The following is a 21,297-nucleotide window of genomic DNA, read 5'->3' as shown; positions in this document are numbered from 1 at the left end:
CTGTGAGTGAGTGGCTACAGTACCAGCATTTAACCACTGCACCACCACAACTCCTCTGTTTTATTATGGATTTTGAGATACAAATAACTGTTAACAGTGATTACTTAGATTTATGAGCCAAGAAGGGCAGAAAGAAATAGTTAAGCTGCATTTAAAAAACAAAAACAAGTGTGTGTGTTTGCCCCGTAGCAATTTCTAGCTGAATGCTCCCACTTTAAGGAACAACTCCTGATGTTACAGTGGAAAAAAGATTTCCTGAGCAGCATTTTTGAGAAAGACAAAGAAAAATCACTTTTGGCAGAAGCAACTGATGCTACAAAGGAAGCAGAACAACTACACAAAGATCTCCTTCAGAGGAAAAGCAGATTGCAGGTGAGTGGCTTTAAAAACAGCCCTCAAATCGACAGATTATTTCTAGAGTTTGAGAATCTTTAAGTCATTTGGGTCTTTAATAACAACAAAGAGTTCTGGGTATTGAGTTTGGCAGAGTAAGGCAGTTATATAGATGGGACTAGCATGGAATGCAGTGTCTACCTTTTACATGCAGTGTCTTTCTTTTTCTCTCTTTGACAGGCTTTAGTGTCTCAGCATAAAGACTTTGATGCAGACTTTGAATTGTTGCAAAAGAGGTTGGCTGCTGTCAGAGCCAAGTTAGATGCAGAGAAGGAACCTTTGCCTGATCTAGCAGCTAAAGAAGCTCGATTACAAAGGCTACAGGTAAACAGCAGCCATTCACAAATAGAAGAAGGCCATTTATGCTGTCTCTACAGTAGGCATGCAAACAAAAGACTTGCAAATTTTCACATTGTCCAAGAGGAAGAGTTTTTATAATTCAAGAATTTAAATTTTTGCAAACAAAGGCACGTTCCGGATGGGCCCTATGGGGCGCCATCGTTACACGCGAGGGGCGGCGCTTCCTGACACGCCTTGCCCCTCGTGCGTAATGACTATGTCAAAATGGTGGCGCCGCATACAGATGGGCACCGCCATTTTGACGTCGCGGACGCCTCTTCCGGGGCGCAAGAAGAAGCGCCATTTTGGCGCTTCTTTGTTGCTGCGCCCGGGAACCGCACGGTTTGGCTGCTGCGGTTCCCGGACGCACCAACCGGCAGCGGCGCGTTTTGGGCGGTCTGTAACGCACCAAAGTTTTTATGCAAACAAATTTTTCAGGATACAAATCCTAGAGTGTGGGAAAAAATATTTAAAAATGCACAAAGCTCTTATAATCTCAACAAGCAAGGTGAAATGATTTGAACTTCCTTGTTCTGGAATACAATAATAAAATAAGCAAAGATTTACATCCCTAGTTTACACAAGATAAATTATTACCATGCATATAGCACATTTTATTGTTATTCATGTGCCACTGACATTATTCATTGATATATTTGGTGTGTGAGGATGACATGACTAAAGCATGTCTACACTGGTCACTTAATTTGGGTTCAGTCTGGAACATTATGCCCCAGACTGACCCCGGATAGACCACAACAGCAACCATAGAAACCAGGCTGAATCTAGTGTGACACTGTGTCGTTGTGTACACAGACCACCTGGGCTGACACTGCATTGGCCTGGCCCTCTCGGTGCCACCACCACTTCCTCATGGATAGGAGCTCCTTGCGAGAGCAGTCCTATGATGCCACCATTTCTGCTCAGAACAGAGCACCCTGCCATGTTGCCAACAAGGAGGGGTTGTTCTAACCCCCCCCCCCCTTGTTGATTGCAGGGGTGCCCCATTTTGACTTCAGCAGAAGTGCTGGAGTGCTGGGCAGGTTCTCACAGGAAGCTCCTGCCTGAAGTGGTAGCGGCCTGTTTTCAGAGCCACCACCACCACTTCTTAATGGGCAGGAGTTTGGAATGATCACCACCACCTCCTAGATTGCTAGCTGTGACTTCTCCAAGAGGTGTTCATGCATGTGATCTCCCTCCTTCCCCGATTGCTGGCAGTGACATCTTCAAGAAGTGTTTAGCCATGCAAGCTTGGAGCAGGAAAACTCTACCCTGTTCTTGTTGATCACATGGGCACCACGTTATGACTGCAGCAGAAGCAGTGATGCACTGGGCAAGAACTCACAAAGAGCTGCTTGGCTGGTGAAGAAGTATTACTGGTGGCTCTGAAGGGGATATATCCCCTTCCTTGCACAGTGGTTCTTGGCATGTAAATAATTGGATCAGCCAAACCAGATCCAGCTATCCATATGGCCAAAAGAACTGGAAGCATTACAGGGTTTCCTGGAAACCCCAGGGTTTTCTCCAACTTTACTTACTTCAGAGCCAAATCATGCGAAGGGCTTAAAACCACACATTCTCCCCCAGAAGTAGCTGTATATTGTGGACACTGGCAGTACCAACTTCAAGATGAATGCCCTGTTTTTCTCCTGTGTAGACAAGCTGTAAAGGAGCCCTGGCAGTGTGAAAATGGGAGCAGAGCTTGGAAAACTTACTTGTTCTTTGTTGTTGTTGTTTTTGATCTCCAGAATCTTTCAGCCAATGTAACTACTGGCCAGGAGATTTTCAAAGCCCAAATCCAAAAAAACTATTTTTTTCCCCCAAGCTCTGTGTTGGAGTATTTGACGGGAGTCAGGCCAGTATCATGGATCCACCATATCGCACATGTTCTGCCCCCACAGCACAATGGGGTGGGCAACTGCAAACAGAGCAGGGACCATTTTTTCTCCCTGGGCAACCGCAGAGTGCTTAGGCATGCTCAAAGTGATGCAGTGTTGCTAAAAGGTAAAGATTTCCCCTTTGACATGATTGTCTAGTCGTGTCTGACTGTAGGGTGAAGCTCATGTCCATTACTAAGTGGAAGAGTCAGTTTTGCCAAAGTCTACTCCATAGTCATTTGGCCAGCATGCCTGCACAGAACACTTATTACCTTCCCACTGAAGTGGTATCTGTTTATCTATTTGCACTTTTACATGCTTTCAAACTACTAGGTTGGCAGAAGCTGGGGATAGTGATGGGAGCTCACTCCATCATGTAGTGCTTGGGTATCAAAGCTGCCAGTCTGTCAGTCTTGCAGTTGTCAGAGTCAGCATCTTAACTGCTAAGCCAAATCCCTTCCAGCTGCCATTTTGAGAATGCATGGTCTGCATTCAGAGGTCCCAAGGGCTGTGTGTGTGCTGTGCTGTGCCCACCCCAGCTGTACAGCAGTGTCATATAACTTCTTTGAATGCTTTGGATGCAATGAGCTTTCACAGTGTTTCTTTGATGGCTTAGCATATATTGGTTGCTTAGGCAGCATCTTGCTGTGTATCTTTTAGGATATGTTAGGAGTTTCTTGGTAGCTGCTGCCATGCTGTGGAATTCCTATGCAAACTGGGTTAATGTAAAAGCAGCCATTGAAGGGAGGGGGAGGATGCTCTTCTTTGTTATACAGATTGGTTTTAATTGCATTCTAATTTTTATTTTTTGTTTCAATTATATATATCTAACCTAGTTTTGCCATTGTTTAGCCAGCTTTGAATGCCATTCTTTGTTAGAAAGAGAGAATAAAAAACTCTTTTATAATATTAGAGTATTTATTAATACTATTTAATAATATGAGAGTATCTGTATAGTTTATAATGAATATAAAAGGAAAATAAATATCTTCTGCAGACCATCCATGGAGATTTAGCAGAGTGTGCTGTCCAAATGGAAGAACTGGAGAAATATGTTCAACCAGATCCAGCACAGAAGCCTAAAATGAAGCTCCTTTCTTCTGAGTATCAACTCCTGAAGCGGTCTCTGGAGGTAAATCAGACTTTGATTAAGATGTTCAAACAAGCATAGGGTGTTTGTGTATTTAGGCATGTATATATTTAGGGCCTGAGTACCCTAAAGGCACCAGCTAAGCAGGGTTGGCCCTTATTAGTACTTGGATGAGAATCCACCAACAAATACCTGGTGCTGTAGGCTATATAGGGAAGAACTGACAAAACACCTGAGTATTCCTTGCTTAAGAAAACCATATGAAATTGATGAGGTTGCCATAAGTTGACAGACAAGTTGAAAACACATATACATACTTATGTACGTATTTAAGCAGTGTTCACAGTGGCTTTGTCTGTCTTTCACTAGAAGGCAAGGCATTTAAACATTTCTGATATTATCATGGGATTTTATGGTGAGAAGCTGAGAAAATGTGACTTGCCTAATGGATTTCCATAGTCAAGTAGGGATTTCAGACCTGGTATCCAAGAGTCCTAAGAAAAGAAGACCATAATAGCAGGGCATGGGAGACACAAGTCAGGTTCAGAATCTTGCTGATGCAGTTCAAATGAAGATTATTCCATCCTTCAGCTGTTATTTGCATTGTGAGGAAATCTCTTCATTGTTTCAATTTTTTTAAAAAGTGGAAACCATGCAAGAGGGAAGGAATTAACCACTCCTAATTTGTTGCAGTCATGTGCACCCCCAAACCCTACTGTGGATATTTTAAAAATAGTCACGTGAAATGCAAAAAACACCATTAACATAAAATAATGTTTGGAAATTTAAAAGCTGTAGGAGATATAAATGTTGGTGGCCTAGTACTGCCCAGAAAGCTGAGCCAGAAAATAAAATTCAGGATCAGCTAAGATAATAATGGGGCTCTGCTGGTGCCAAATTATTGATAATTCCAACTGGTGCAGTTGCTCCAGGCCTGTCACAGGTTAAGGGCTCATTGCTGAAGAAAAAGGATGCAGTTTGTTTCCTTTTTTTCTCCAGTCACTTCCTGACGCTCCTGATGTTTTCATTTTCATCAGTGCTTCTGTTTTCCTCAATACCTCTGTTTTCATTAATGCATGTTACTTGAGTACTGTAGTAAAAATGCATGGGGTCAGGATGATCACCTCAACAAAGTTTCAGGTCTTTACACGTGAAGATGTTTGTGCTGCTATCTGTTGTGCTATTTCATTTCGATGCCACCATTCCCGTAATAATAGTGCATACCTGTGCACAAAGTGGACCCTGTTTGGGGAACTGTTCTGGGGTCCCAACTATCTTAACCAGCCCTTCCAGAGCCCTTGGACCTTTGGGGTTGCCCAAGGATAGCAGACACTGGTACTGAGCATAACAGTTGGTGCACCACAGAAGGCAGCAGAATCCAGAGCCAAATGTTTTTGGTTCTAGTGCCAACTGCTCCTGACACCCTCCTTGAAATTAGAGGTGAAAACTATGTGCCCCTCAGGTGGCTCATAGACACCCTCCCCAATATGTTTGTTTGTTTATTTGGCTGTATATCCCACTTTTCTCCTGGGGTAGTATCCAGAATTTATAACCACTGCTTCCTTAACCAGTAATTCTGCTTCAGAGCTGCAGGGAGGAACCTACCTGGTTCTAGTAGAAAACCTGGGGATTGTTCCAAACAAAAAAACTAGAAGTGGTTTCTCAAGCTAGAAGTGAACTTCTAGTTCCTTCCAAGTTTGTGTGGGAGAGGTTGTGCAGTCCTGTGAGTGTTTGTTGTTGTGTGCCTTCAAGTTGCTTTCGACTTATGGTGACCCTAAGTCTGGAATTTTCTAGGACAGAGATTATGTGGTTCACCTAAGGTCACCTAGTGGCCTTTTAGAGTCCTAGTCAAGCACTCAAACCACTATGCCATGCAGGTTTGTTGTGTACCTTCAAGTCATTTCTGATCTTCATTGGATTTTCATGGTGAAATTTGTTCATAGGAGGTTTGCCATTGCATTTCCCTGAGGCTCAGAGAGTGTGATTTGCCCAAGAATACCCAGCAGGTCTCCAGAGTCCTAGTCCAATACTCAAACCACTATGCCATGCTGACTCTCTACCATGCTGGCTCTAGGTCTCAAGAATTGCTTCCAGAAGTTGACCCCCCCCCCCCCCACACACACACACACTATGGCTGAGTTCTTTTGGCTCAGTTTTGCTTTCCTTGAGTTGTCTTCCTGGTTCTGTAGGGTCTTGAGCCTACTTCTTCAACATACAGGCCTCTTGCAACTGTCTCCAGTCTGGAGGGTGTCAGTCAGGATGTGAGCTTCTGTCTGGAATCTATAGTATGGGCTTGTTTCCATATTGTGTCTTTTGTGCTGTTCCACATACCTTGATTCCCTCTGTTTGTTGTTTGGACTTCATTTGCAGTGAACGAGTACATCAAGCACAATAAAGTCCTTTTTTGGTGTGTATCTACACTACACAGTTACAGCAGTTTACCACTTTCACTGTCATGACTCTCTGTTATGAAATCCTGAGATTTGTAGTGTACTAAGGCACCCTTCTAGAGAGCCCTAGTGGTGTGCTATTTCCAGGGAGAGCACTAGAGTACCTCTCCAAACTACAAATCTCAGGATTCTATAAGATGCAGACCCATGATAGTTAAAGTGCTGTATCATAATAGTGTAGATACACTCTTAATAGTGGTTGTTTAGTTTTAGTAAGGGAGCGCTGTTTACAGGAATAAAATGCAGATGAGGAATGGAATTATTCTTTAGTTCTGAGAAATCAAAAGTGATCCTAACAGCACAAAATATATGACTATTTATTACTACAGACCCCCCCACACACACACACACAATTTTCTGGGCTGCATTCTCCAGAAGAGAGAATGTCACACTTGCATTGTGTAATTTCTTTCAGAGAGCACCACCATGTGGCCAGATTTAGACATGCAAGGTTTGGGGAGATTTAGTGTTAGGGTCAGACACAACACACACACATATCCCTTTTCCAGAATTCCAAAATCTGAATTGCCAAAATCTAAAACTGTCCCCATGGTGGCTAAGATAGTGACGCCTGCTTTCTGATTGTCCAGTGTGCACAAACTTTGTTTCATACACAAACTTATTAAAAATATTGTGTATACAATTACCTTCAGGCTATGTGTCTATGGTGTATACAAAATATAACATAATTTCATGTTTTAGACTTGGGTCCCCTGTCCAAGATAACTCTTGTATCTGCATTATTATGTATGTATCTGCATTATTCATCAGTAAATTATGTATCAGCAAATACTGCTGAGGATACTGTGGGCAGCCAAGAAGAAGACAAATAAATGGGTTATAGAACAGATCAAGCCCAAAGTCCCTGGAACCAAAGGCCCAAACAGACAGCCCAAAATAAAGCTGTGCCAAAGCTGCACTCTAATCCTTAGGATTGGAGCGTGGATTTGGCATGGCTTCCAGCCTCTTGGGACGCATGCATCATTTAAACAGCATACCTACAAAGTGACCTGAAGCAGCTTTATTTTGGCCTGTCTGTTCAGGCCCCAAGATGACCAAATTGAGGCTGTAATACTTTGGCCACATTATGAGAAGTTAAGTCTTGAGAAGATCTGAGCCTGCAGGACCTGAGCAGAGAGGTTAAGGACAGGGAGTCTTGGAGATGTCTAATCTAAAGGGGGGGGGCATCAGTCAAAGTCAACTTGACATCAGTTAACAGCAACAACAAAATATTCCAAAATCCCAAAGAAATCTAAAATACATCTGATTCTAAGCATTTTGGAGAAGGGAGACTCAACCTGTACCAAACTCTTTAAGAAGATCCTATTTTACTGTTAATGGCTGATTCAGATGTTAGTTTGGGCTCCTTTTCAGAGTCGCTTTTTTCACTTATGTAGAAAATGGACTGAGGCAATCAGGGTATTAATGGAGAACTGCAATATGATTCTCTGCATATCTATTCCTATTCAAGCCTTATTATATTCAATAGGACTTTCTCTCAGGCAAGTGTTTGTAGGCTTCCAGGCATAGCCTTGGCAAAGGTTGAGGATACATCTGGCACATATGGGAGCATAAAGGCTGAGGAAGTATCTGTGAGATCTGTACAATTATTTAAAGCATGTTCAGCTAGAAACAGATCAGTAAAGACACTCGCTTATGTGTGGGTTAAGGTCTGAAAAGACTTGACACTAAAGGGAAAAATGTAGTGGGGAGAATAAAACAGGAAATTTTGGGCAGTGGTTCTTCAACTGTACACAGTAGTTCTAAGGCATTTTTGGATATATGTATGAATGTAGGAGGTGACCATGAACAATACATACTTGTGTAAACTGTTCTTTAAAGTGAGAAAGTGGACATCGTTTTTCTGCTATAAAGTTTGCTGTTTGTCCCTAACATTAAAATAGCAATTTGCTTGTGGTATTTTATTTATATATGTAGGAACCTTTCAGCCCCTAAAAGGACTTCCCTATTGTTTACTGTTGTCTGTGGCTCACATCTTTTCCTGGTCTTATTTTCAGAACATCACAGCACAGAGCAAGCAGCATGTACAAGACCACTGGACCTTCAATGACAGATTGTCAGATCTCCAGCAGTGGCTGACAGTAACCAAACAAAAGCTGGAATCCTGGTGGGGTGGTAGAGAAGGGTGGAAAACCAACAGCCGAGATTTGGATTTGGAGGTGAGGAACATTTCTTTACTTAGGATGTCGCTGATAAGCTATACAATGAGTAGATGCTTGGAAGTGCAACTTGGAAGAGATTTAAGTTTTACAGGACCAAGCAACTTGCAAGATGTTTTGATCATTGTAACATTTGGATAATTTTAGTGGGCTTCACATGGGGCTGCCCTTGAAGATTATACAAAAAGTTCAATTGGTGAAAAATGTGGCTGTTAGGATATCGATAGGAACAGTTGTTGCTGTTCATGTAATACTGATTCTGAAAGTTGATTCCCTGTTTGTTTCCAAGGCAAATGTAAGCCAATGATGTCCACCTACAAAACTCTAAATTACTTTGGCTCCTGGCAACTGAAGGAGAGCTTCTCCTTGTATCAGCCTTTGATTTGGGGAAGAGACCCATCTCATCAAACCTTCAGTATTTATTTATGTATTCATTAATGTATTGAGTTTATATCCTACTTTTTTCCCAAATGGGATTCAAGGCAGCTTGCAACAATTTAAAAGGAACATCTAAAACACTAATGTACAGAAGCTAAAAAGCAATTAATTATTACTATTATTAAAACATGCAAGAAAATGAGTAGTTAATAAATGTGAATGCATTTTTGGCCCGAAACACACAGCAGAAATAATCTAGTTTGAGACTGCTTTAATTGCCCTGGCTCAGTGGTACGGAATCCTGGGAATTGTAGTTTATTGTGGCACCAGAGCTGTCTGACAGAGAAGGCTAAACGTTTCAAAACTATAGTTCACAGAATTCCATTGCATTGAGCCATGGCAGTTAAAGCGGTCTCAAACTGGATTATTTCTGCCATGTTTTTTGGACGACTGATGTGCGTTTATTTCTCTCTTTTGAGTATTATTAGTTTTAATAAGATATATTGAAGTTTCTTTTTTGAATATTTTATTTTATTTTATTATATTGTTTAGTTTATTGTTTCCATGTTGCTTGGTATATTTAATTGTTTTAAACATTGTTACTGAGACTCAGGTTTTTTTTAATGAAGAGCAAGCTATAAAGAGATATTAATAATTTTTAAATTGGAGGAGTCAACAACCACAAAAAATCATAAAATCATTGAGTTGGAAAGGGCCTTATGGGCCATCAGCTCCAATCCTCTGCTCAGTGCAGGATCTTCAGCTAGAGCATCCCCAGCAGGTAGCTGTCCAGCCTCTTTTTGAATATGTCCAGAGAAGGGGAATCCACCACCTCTCTGGGCAGTTGCTTCCATTACTGAACTGCTTTCACTGTCAAGAAGTTCCTTCTAATGTTCAGTTGAAATTTACTCTCCTATAATTTAAAACTATTAGATCTGGGGCAGCAGAGAACAAACCTGCACTCGTCTCTTTGTGCCAGCCCTGGAGGCATTTAAAGAGTGTGATCTTAGTCTTCTCTTCTCCAAACTGAACAAGCCCATTTCCCACAACCTCTCCTCATATGTTTTGGTCTCCTTACCACTTATTATCCTCATTGCCCTTCTCTGAATCCGCTCCAACTTGTTTATATCCTCCTTAAAATGAAGCACTCAGAACTGAATGCAGTATTTCAGAAGATGCTTCACCAGCACAGAATATAATGGGACTACTGTATATACTTGACTATAAGTCGAGAAATTTATGCCCCAAGATGGACTCCAAAATCATGAGTAGACTTATATACGGGGCAATAAGTTAATGCTTATAAATTTCCTGAAAGAAGAAGTGCCCACCTTCCTCTGTAGCCTTGTAACAGCTCTCCATTTGAATCCTCGGCATGCTCTCCTCTCTCTCTCTCTCTCTCTCTCTCTCTCTCTCTCTCTCTCTGTGTGTGTGTGTGTGTGTGTTTGTGTCTGTCTGTCTGTCTGTTATCCCTCTCAGCCTTTCCGTGCAGCCAGAGCTAACAAGCAACTGCTGAGGCAAGGGACACAAACACACAGAGTATGCCCAGGCTTGTACCCCATTTTGCAAGCCATGAGCCTGGAAATCCTGGGGGTGAAGGGCAGAGAGAGAGGTCTATACCCCGTTTTGCAAGCCATGGGCCTTAGGAATCTTGGGGTGTAAGGCAGAGAGAGAGTGGGGTCTGTCCTCCCTTTTGCAAGCCATGAGTCTTGGAGATGCTTTTGGTAAGGGGAAGAGTGTATGTGTGTGTGCTCGCCGTTTCCCCTTTTCCATGCCAAGACTGTGACCCTTGGGAGAGGTTTAGAGAGGGAGATATAGGGAGGGAAGTGGTGCTTTGTTTCCCCCTTTAGATCTTTTGTAACATGCTCCAGTGTTTAACCCTCGACTTATCCACAGGTCATATCAGAATCCATGATTTTGGTCCCAAAACTGCCCTCGACTTATACATGAGGTCGACTTATACATGAGTATATAAGGTATTACTTCCCTTAACATGGAAATGATGTTTCTATTAATACAGGCTAAGATGCCATTTGCCTTCTTTCTGCAGCATCATGAGGCTTGCTCATGCTTAGTTTATGATCAATAATCCCAAGGTCCTTGCCACAGGATACTGCTGAGCCAAATATCCCCCATCATATACCTGTGCATTTGTTTTTTGTGGCCCAAATGTAGAATTTTGTATTTCTCTGTACTACATTTCATTTTGTTAATTCCAGCTCAGTTTTCTCATTTATCAATGTCTTTTTTGAATTCTGTTCCTATCTTCCAGTATGTTAGCTATCTCTCCCAGTTTTGTATCATCTGCAAAAACCCACCGGAGCTGCCCACTTCACTGTAGATAACAATACCAAATAGAGACAATTGTGGATCTGTTCACAAACATTTGCAGACGTTAGAACCTATCCTATGTGTTTTCATCCTCTGCTTTTCAGAGACTTCAAATGGAGTTTCCAGACAGAGAGAACCAATTACAATTTATTGAGGCCAAAGGAGAATTGGTTGCAGTGAATTCTTCTTCAGAAGGGGCTGCAAATGTCCAGGCAGAAGTGAAGAAGCTAATGGAATCTTTTGAGTCTCTTGAAGACATGATGTTAAGGTAAATGAGTTATGCAGCTTCATATCACACCTTGTTCCATTTTTGCCCTGCAGCAAAAGGCAGATGAAGGAACAGAGGCAAAGCATGTTGAGAACAGCCATGTGTATTACTGCTGTCTCTAAAGGCCTGGAAGCAGCAACAGCTAATTGCTTCTATGCTAGTTGTTGTTGTTTTCTTTTATCTGGCCTTTCTCTCAAGGCAGCAAACAACAATTTAAAACAATACAATTTAAAAACAGTAAACAACATTAAAATATAAAATAATTTAAAAAAACTGTTTTAAGAGTTAAAACAGTTTTTTATCAATCTGGAGAGCTATCTCTCTCTCTCTCTCTCTCTCTCTCTCTCACACACACACACACACACACACACACACTGCAAAAACAATGAAAAATAAAGCAGTATCAAATAATGTACATATCAAGTAATATAACAGGTTACTTTTTAAATATCATGATGAGTAATGACAGTGAATTACTTTGGGGAAAGTGTAATGAGCAAGAGGAGCAAAGTATGTCCCTAAAAAGCCTCCCATTCCTCAGAATCTTGAAAGGTACATGCAGTTTTTCCAGTTTATGGCCTGACAACCTTACTGTCCACTCCCACCTGGTGATACAGCCTGTGTATCAAACTGGGATTCCTTTTTAAAACAGTTGCTCAAAGCAAACTATAAAATGAGGCATTTTATATTTTTAATGCAGAAAACAGTTTATAGACATCCCAGTAATAAAGTATCCTGCAGCTTTCATTCTCTTGAGCATTAAAGAGGTCTGAAAGAAATCCTCTGTCTTTTCCCCTCCAAGTGGAGATATATTTTCATTCTCACAAAGCAGAGAATGATCAACCTTTCCCCACTTTTTCCCCTTCACCTCTAGGATGTCTCCATATGGTGTTAATCATTATTTCTGAGCCTTTCTCTCTGCAGCTGCCACTGTAGCAAAAGAGGGTGAATAATATCTCATCTCTGGAAGGTAGTGAGAATTAAACCTTTTGCATTCTTTCCTCACTTACTTTCCTGGCAGTTTCTCTCTTGCCCAAACTTTCATCCTTCTGAACTATCAAGCTGTTTTCCAAATAAAATAATAGGATGGGGGAATTATCCTTACTACCCAAACTTGTCAGGTTTCTTCGTCAATGAAGAAATCAGCTGTGAGTTGCAGCCATTTCCTAATCACAGCTACAAACTCTGTTAGAATAATCCCCTGAAAACAACAATCCATTTAAAGAAAGATCCTTAAATGGCAAGACCACATCCAGGGAAAATCTGCAGGCAGGAACTTGTCACAGTATCTTTTACAGCCCTTTTTGTCTCATTATGCTGCTGAACTAGTGTTACAGAGTATGACTTGTAATATGGTACTTCAGTGGTTTGGAAAACTCAAAGAAATCTCATTGGAGTAGGCCCAACCATGAAGGGAGACAAAAGCCCCCACCTCCGTTGGTAATCCTGGGGGAGCAATAGAGCCTGACCCTCTCCTCTCTCCCTATATGCAAAACTTCAGAGTGGCACCAGGATCCTAAAATTAGTATGTAAGAATCCAATAAATGGGTACCATCTTTGTTTAAAAGGACTTGAGCAGGATGGAACTCATGCCAACTTCTGGAATGCTGAGTTCAGAATTCCAAGACTTTCAATACAAGGTTATTATTTTTATTATTAGGTTGTATTTCCACCATTTTCAAATTCAAATGGAATTTGAAGTGGATTCCTTTCAGAGTAAATTTCTTTCATTTATTTTGGTTCTAGTGCAAGCAAATAGCTTTAGCAAATTGCCTTGCCACACAGAATGGCTGAAGGTTAATAAATACACAGGATGCAATGAAATAATAATAATAATAATAATAATAATAATAATAATAATAATAATAATACAATTTATTTATATTCCGCCTTTTCCTTGAGGAATCAAGGTGGATTACAAGTACAGGCAACAAAAAATACAAATATATACCCCCCAATTACAGCACAATAATATAACAATAGATTAATAACACAAAAAAAAATCCAAATTACATCATGAAGAATGCAAAATACAAAAAGAAATGCATAACATGGCAGAATAATAGTAATAGCATTGCATAATAATCTAACAACCATCCCCAACTCTCCCCTGGCAACAAAACAACAGTCAGTTATCAAATATCAATTACATATCTGAAAAAATAAAACTCAGGTGTTCTAGGGACATTGGAGCTGGCATTAGAGTCCTCTGCCGCTCTCCTCCATCTACTGACGTAAAACTGGCTGGATGTGTAGGAGGGGGGAGAAGATGCGGATAGGAGACCTTGGTGCCTCTCTGCCCACCTCCTGGCCAGATACGAAGCCCAGCTGTAGCCCAGCTGAAAAAGGGCAAGGTGAACAGCAGGGCAGCATTTTTAAGCTTGCCACTCTTTGCCATGTCTCAGTGTGTCTGCAGCTGAGTCCCAGTGGTTTGGGGCAGGCACTCCCTCAGCTGAGGAGGTCTTCCTAGAGGACAGCAGGGCAGCTTCCTGGTGGACAGCAGAGCAGATTGTTGGTCTTCTTAAGTGGTAAATCCAGTTCAGTTCCTAACTAGAGTATATACATAAATTTCCAAAAGCAAATCTTGATTTTGCCACCCTGTATAAGGTTCTATTTTGCCATGACGTTGTCTTTAATGGGACCTGAGCATCTACAGATTTTGGTACCCACAAGGGATCCTGGAACCAAATGCCAGTGAAAACCAAGGTCCCGTTATATAAGAGAAGCTGGGTTGAAGCAGACTAAAGACTATCCAGTCCAGCACAGTGGCCAGTTGGTTGGAATATTGTGTTCAGTGGCTTGGAAAACTCAACCCTCATTGGAGTTGGCCTAACCATGAGATGAGGCAAAGGTTTCAACTGGTAATTCTCATGTCGTAATAGATACGGCCTCCCCCCACCCACCCCCCAAAAATCCTCTCTTTTTCCCTGTGCATGAGTTTCCAAAGTGGCACCGGAGGCCTGAATTAATTGTCAAAGTACCACCTGTTGAATGAGTGTCATCTGTGTTAAAGGAATTTGTGGAGGATGGAATTCATACCAGATTCTGCATTACTGAGTTTGGAATTATTTTCAATATTATTTTATTATTTTGAATATCAGGACCAAGAAAGGGTAAGAAAAGCCATGTTGAATCAGACCAAAGGCTATTTGTTCAGACACTGTTCACACATGAGCACATGGTTGCAAATAAGAATCCCATCAGTTGGAAATGAGCGTGACCTCCCGTTTCTCATGCTGTCTGGCAACCGATATATGGAGGCACTCTGCCTGTGATGCTGGAGATCATTTCCATCTTGACTAGTAGTCACTGATGGCTGCATCCTCCATGAATTTAAAGCCAGTTAAAACCATCTAAGTTTGCAGATATAAGTGCATCTTATTATTATTATTAACCTTTATTTATAAAGCGCTGTAAATTTACACAGCGCTGTACATACAATCTTTTTAATTGGACGGTTCCCTGCCCTCAGGCTTACAATCTAAAAAGACACAACACAAAGGGTGTGGTGGTGGGGAAGGGGCCTCTCTAGTAGGATAATACATATAAAATACATAGCAATATAGGAAATGATTCAATAAAACAGGCAACAAAAGAACATCAAATAGCAAGTGACAATTATGCAATGCCTGGGAACACTGCCCTGAACAGGATGGTCTTCAACTCCGTTTTGAAGCTGGTTAAAGAAGTGATGGCTCTTGTTCGCGGGGGAAGAAGGTTCCAGGAGTGAGGAGCACCGAGTTAAAAGGGGCATGTTCAGTAATCTGTGCTGTGTGAAGAATTATTACTTCCTTTTATCTCACCAGAGTCTTCCATCATTTAGCATCACTGGATGACTCTAGGTTCTAGTCCTATGAGAGGGGGAGAAAAATGTCTTCCTACTTTTTCCACATTGTGCATTATTTTATACATCTCTGTCATGTCTTCCCTTGTTTGCCTTTGTTAAAGCTTAACAACCCCCAAATTTATAACCTTCCTTAGCGCTGGCATCAGCAAAGTGTGACCCACAGGTTGCATTCAATTCACAGAGCCATTTTTGTGCCCCCAAGGGTAAGAAAAATGTTCCCAAATGCCTTTTGCCACATTTTGCCCCTCTGGACCATTTTAGGCCCAGGATGAAGCTTTTTCTAAAATGTAGTGAACAAAAGTGACTTCTCTCACTTACAAAAAAGACCTTTCCTGGGTCTAAAGTGGCCTGGGAGAACAAAAAACATGACCAAAAAAACCATCCTTATGCTACTGCAGATACTGAAGACCCACTGTAGTAGTCATGTCTGCCATATATTCCCTCCAGGTTCTGAGACCGTATGAACACCATACGGGAACAACAGCTGGAGAAAACACTTGGCCTTGTGTGGACCTCCTGTAGGCATATAGTTCACCACAGAATGCTGGATTGGGTAGACCTTTGGTCCGGTCCAACAGGGCTTTTCTTCTGTTCTTTTGCTAAAACTCTGCGTTTTTATTGGTAGCATTTATAACTCATTCCACATTTTTAATTCAGGATTTTGTTCTGTTTTGTCTTATTTTGCTTGTATCTGTTTGGTTTCTTAGAACCAAAGTACAGAAGCTGTGTATTTACAAATGTTGTATGCGCTTTGTTCAGAAGCCCGATTTTTATCTTCCTCTCTAATTTTGACCATATTAGACTCCTGCAGAAAGTCCATCCAGACAGAACAACACTAGATGTGGGCAAGAAGATACCATTTCTGGACAGTGTGCCAGCACTGGGTTTTGTCACTCACTCTACAGATGATCCAAACCAAGCCTGGGTGAGAAAAGCATTTGAGTCATGATTTTTCAGTAGCTTACAATTCTAGCTAGGGGCTGCTGAAGAAATGGAGATCAGAAAGGTTTATGGGCACAGAAAATAATTTCAATCCTTCTGGAAGAGTTTCCAAAAACTGAATTTACCAACTGTCATGAAGGAACAAGCAGTGTTTGTTCAGCGGTTGGGAGAACTTGAAATGTTCCAGACGTTGGACTGCATCTCCCCACCTGGCTAGGGTTGATGACGTTTGTAATTCAGCTAAACATCTGGAGCACCACAGTTTGCCCATCTTTCTTCCATGGCCAGGGCAGTTACTGTTGCGGGCTAGGGCACTCCAAGAGATCGTGGAGGGCTACGCCCTTCCTGTAGAAAAAAAATCAATATTTTGCAACAAATATCCCATTAAAACTCTCTGGGGGCATGGAGGATATTTTAATCATGGTTTTGGCTTACCCTGGGATGTTTTAGGCCCAATAGAAGCCTTTTTTTTTACAACAGGCCTAGAAATGACTTTTTTAAACCTCCTACTGGGATATTTCTAAATTGCCTTTCCTTCCCCCAAATGCTCTTTGATCGTGTCAAGTAGGAATAGACAAATCTTTCATTTCACTATTTCCAACATTCATATTTCCCTTCAAGATCTCAAATTCTTTCTGATGAATGTATGAAGAAAATCTTTATTGTTGAGATGTTCTTACCAGAAATGAACCAGACAAAATTCTCAGTGCATAAGCGAAATTCAGTACCTACAGCTGTCCCCGAAGCGAAACATTCAAAAGAAAGTACTCTGCTTTGACAGAAGGCAAAGAAATCTGTAGCACCTTTGAAACTAACTGAAAGAAAGAATCTGGTAGCATGAGCTTTTGTGGTTTTGAGCCTACTTCCTCAGATACATGTTTTGAGGAGGTAGACTCAAGTCTACAATAGCTCATGGTACCAGCTCTTTCAATTAGGTGCTACAAGATCCCTTTACATACTGATTTTCCAGATTAACATGTCTAGGTCTTTGAATTCTGTTTAGATGGAAAATACAATATTTTGGTTTCTTCCACTTTTATTTTTGTTTTGTTTTTTTGTTTTTTTGTTTTTTTAAATCTCAAGATGAAATACAAATTTATGAAGGAATCTATAGTTTCTGGAAAGTCTAGATCAGAGACCAAATCAAATGAAATCATCAACTACCTCTTATGGTAATGGAGTGGAGTAGTTTACAGGACTTGGCCTAGCCTAGGTAGAATGAGGCAGCTATTAGGAAATTTATTTATTTATTTATTTATTGTATTTACACCCCGCTCTTCAGCTAGAAAGGCTGTCAGAACAGCTTACAGATAGTCAGTTAAACATTTCCTTGCCATCAGGCTTACAATCTAAAAAGGCATGGCACAAAAGGAGAAGAAAATGGCAGTGGGGAAGGGAAATAAGTCCAGTGGTTCTTCTCTTCCTCTGAGGCCTGGACCATGGCAGATGGACTGGAGGGAGGGCTTGTCTTCTTACTTTAGGCTAGGCCTGATGGAGTTTAGCATATATGAGTGCTTAGCAGGAGCAGCCTCATCCCATCATCCCCCTGAGCCCCTTGGCTGTTCCCTCCAAAGTAGTGCATGCCAGGTGCCCTACATTTCATCCTCTATAATCCTCCTGCTGTCCTTGGATGCAGTACAGCATGCTGTCCTATCAGCAGTGGTGAAGTATTATTTACATACCAGTCTCACCCTCTTCTTTATTAAACTATATTGAATATAAATATGAAGTTCTTACTCAAGATGGCCTGTTTCAGGATGCACCTGAGGTTTAAGAGACACCAGCCAGAACAGAGTCAAATACAGAGGGTCTGTAAGAAGCATGGTCAGTGCAGTCCAGGGTGTGAGTGTGAAAAGTAATCAAAGAAAAGTCTTAAGTCAAGTAGAGAGTCACTGAAAAGAGTAGCCCAATGAGCAAGCCAAAGGTCAGGAAATGAGAGACCAGGAAATGTAACACAATGCCAAGCAGAGGCAGTGGATCTGGTGTCTTGAAGCAGAGACAGCTTTGGGTATGCTAATTTTTAGCTAATGTATATCAGCACAGTTGGCTTAATTTTTTCATTGTTTTCTTTCTTAAGCCCATCAAAGCAGGTTCTGTGCTTTTGCTGCTGCCACTTTAGTCACCATTGTTCAGAAAGGTGCAGTGTCTCTGACTCCTGCTCTTCATGTGTACATGGCATAATCCTCACTCTACTTTCAGGACAGGACTGCCAGCCTCCTCTGGCTCCAACGCAGGGCTACTAGACACATTTAGCTCTGACTAGAGTCTATTATCTGAGTTCTCCTTTGTCCTTCCTCATCAGAGGTGACTTCCTCCAGGTAGAATATCACACAGGGACTTGGAGATATTACCTTTTGTTGAATTGCAGAGCCCAGAATCCCCTAAGCAATGTGGCTGCAACAAGACCTGGAGTGGGTTTGGGGGAGCTGTAGTAGCCATGCTGAGAGCTAGGATGGTATAGTGGTTTGCGTGTTGGACTACAACTTTGGACACTAGGATTCGATTCCCAGCTATGAAACCTTCTAGGTGTTCTTGGGCAAGTCACATGCTCTCATTCCCAGGAGAAGGCAATAGCAAACCTCCTCTGAACAAATCTTGCCAAGAAAACCCCATGATAGGGTCATCTTAGGGTCACTATAAGTCGGAAATGACTTGGAAGGCACACAACAATAACAACAGTAGCCATGCTGGCTAGAGAATACTGTGAGTTGTAGCCCAAAAATGTAATTTTTGCAAGCTCTGCTTTTCTTTTTCTTTTCTTTTATTTATATGCAGTGTCTTACCATAGTTCTTTTTTAAAAAGCAGGTGCTGGAACTGAAACCTATTTTGAAATCACTTTGTCTGATCTGGACGTTTCGCCCTTCATTCCCAGTCACATTGGGAAAAGCAATGGCTGCTCAGTAGGGGTGGGAATATACTCTACAGACAGTAATAGACACATTCTGCTTTATTACAATTACTAAGCATGTTGCAAGATTGCCCCTTGACACTGAAATGCTGGGTTTCAACCCTGGTGAGCCCTGACTTAAATTAAATCCTGATTTTAAAGCAGATCCTTTTCTCCCTCCTTTTTTCACAAAGGCCACACTGCTTGTGCTGGGGCCCCTTTTTAATTCCGAGTGTGTTTTCTGTGTTTTACAACTCTTCATTCAGCTATCAAACTGTTTAAAAGGAAACATGGGGCCATTTTCACAGCAACTGTAGGCTGTAACACTGAAATCCAACCAAAGCAGCAAATATCTTGGAAGTGAAGTCTGTTTGCAACTCTGAAATATTTTGAACTTTGAAAATTCTGTCCATTTGAGATCCTTCATGCTCTTTCTAACACCTCTCTAAAAGAGGTGAGGGTAGTGGTTCATTCTTTTCAGAACAAATGGGAAATAGAACCAAATACGGCCCACTTAGTAAAATTTTCATTTATTATGAAACAAATTCATGAAGCATCATAAAGACACAGTTGGATTCTGGTTTTGTGACCCTGTTAGCATCCATTTATCATCCACTAGAGTGTACTCATAACTTCTGCTCCTCAAGCAACAGTGAGGGATTAGTGAAAAACAGTTTAATTCCTTTTTGATAGAAATTTGCCAAAACAAATTGCAAAATTCTTCCTATTTGGGTTGGAGAATTTTAAAGTGACAAAATGTGAATGTGACAGAAGCAAAACCTGACAGATGCATCCATCCAGGCCTCAGGGTTCTTAAAAGTTTCACTTTGAATATATTCAGCTAGACTGATGCTAAATTAAGATTGCCAACCCTTTTTTCCCTGTAAGGCTCCTTATCTTTAATACTTATATGACAAGCAGGTAGAACTGTGTTCTTTTAATGTTGGGAATATCTATACCTATTGAATTTGGCCAGTTCAAAATAGCAGAGTTTAATTTCATTGCTGAAGATTGTACTAAATTTCCACAAATCTCCAGATTTGAAAAAGAAAGTGTGTGAGATTTTAAAGATAGTTGGAAAGTTGATTCCAACAGTCACTCTTGACATTTTTTAGTTTTACCAGAATACCCTGGATTCATTCCGAAGAGGGAAAGGGGAAAGACAGTCACTAAGTAGGTCCTGCCATCTTTCATGGTTGCCCCAGGATAATTCAATAGCCCAAGCATTCTGGGAAGATAAAACTATCGCAATCTGATGTGACTACCCAAAATCAACTCTGGTGATACTAAGATGTTTTAAAGCATAATTAGGGAGAAATACCTTTCAAGTTTATATCCCTTCACATCTTAGCAGACTTTACCTATCTCATCCATACCTTCCAAAAATCTGCAATATGGAATTTTCCCACCTAAAGCACCTCCTATTCTTGATTTATAGAAATATTTTATGATATATTTTCAGTCCACTAATTATTCAGGGGGAGGTTAATGGAATGCAGATATGGACAAAATGGCTGAGTCGGTTCCATATTTCATAGCAAGAAAGATTGCTATAGTAGGACATAGTAGAAAATGTATATCTCATGATATCAGAATGTCGCAAGAGACTACTTTGTAACTGACTTCACTGCATCCACATTGAAACTCAGGCCAATGTGGAATTGGAGAAAAATAATTCAAAATTGTTTGTATGATTGAAGAAGTGTAGATAGATAGATAGATAGATAGATAGATAGATAGATAGATAGATTAGTTGCATTCATCCTGTCTTTCCTCCAGTGGGTTCTCCTCTTTCCCACTCCACCCACACAACAACCCTGTGAAGTACACCAGGCTGAGTGAATTTCATGGCTCAGGAAAGACAGGGACTTCAGCCTGTATCTCCTGTGTCCTAGTCCAAAAACCAGTCCATGAAGTCCACAGTGATCATTCTGGCATCAGGCTAAAACCTGCTTGGCCGGGCATTGTAAAGTTTTCAAACTGGTTTATGCTGCTTGCTCTGGGGTTTTTATTCTTCTGATTTGTTGTTACAGTTTTATTGTATTGCACTATTACCAGTTACATATGTGTTATTGTGTCCCACCTGCAAACAGTGACATTACAAGTGATTTTCAAATAATTTCATCTTCTCATGCCTTTTGCTTAATGTTTTGTTATCTCTTAGGACTCAGGGCAATTTATAATATTTCTAACAGTAACAACATTGCTAAATGAACAGTGCTCAAATTTCTACTCAGCCTCAGAACTAACCAGATGACACTTAACCATTTGTTCAACTGAACCTACCTCAAAGGGTGATTGTGAAAATAAAAGG

General features: G+C 40.9%; 1 protein-coding gene across 3 annotated transcripts in view; it reads left to right on the top strand.

Annotated features, from left to right (window-relative positions):
* The window catches only part of SYNE3 (spectrin repeat containing nuclear envelope family member 3), a 122,773-nt gene that overhangs the window by 79,163 nt on the left and 22,313 nt on the right, over positions 1-21,297 (top strand). For 2 of the 3 annotated variants that reach the window (XM_089522475.1, XM_089522477.1), the window contains 6 exons: positions 190-372; positions 574-717; positions 3,607-3,741; positions 8,168-8,329; positions 11,143-11,306; positions 15,955-16,078. In XM_089522475.1, coding sequence (XP_089378601.1) covers positions 190-372; positions 574-717; positions 3,607-3,741; positions 8,168-8,329; positions 11,143-11,306; positions 15,955-16,078 — 912 coding nt within the window. The remainder of the gene's footprint in view (positions 1-189; positions 373-573; positions 718-3,606; positions 3,742-8,167; positions 8,330-11,142; positions 11,307-15,954; positions 16,079-21,297) is intronic. The other variant, XM_089522476.1, reaches the window with a different exon arrangement.

The sequence above is a fragment of the Sceloporus occidentalis genome, unplaced genomic scaffold (assembly GCF_023333645.1).
Source record: "Sceloporus occidentalis isolate IW3139 unplaced genomic scaffold, rSceOcc1.0.p SCAF_4, whole genome shotgun sequence".
NCBI classification, from domain to species: Eukaryota; Metazoa; Chordata; class Lepidosauria; order Squamata; family Phrynosomatidae; genus Sceloporus; species Sceloporus occidentalis.
This window is presented reverse-complemented; position numbering and strand designations above follow the sequence as displayed.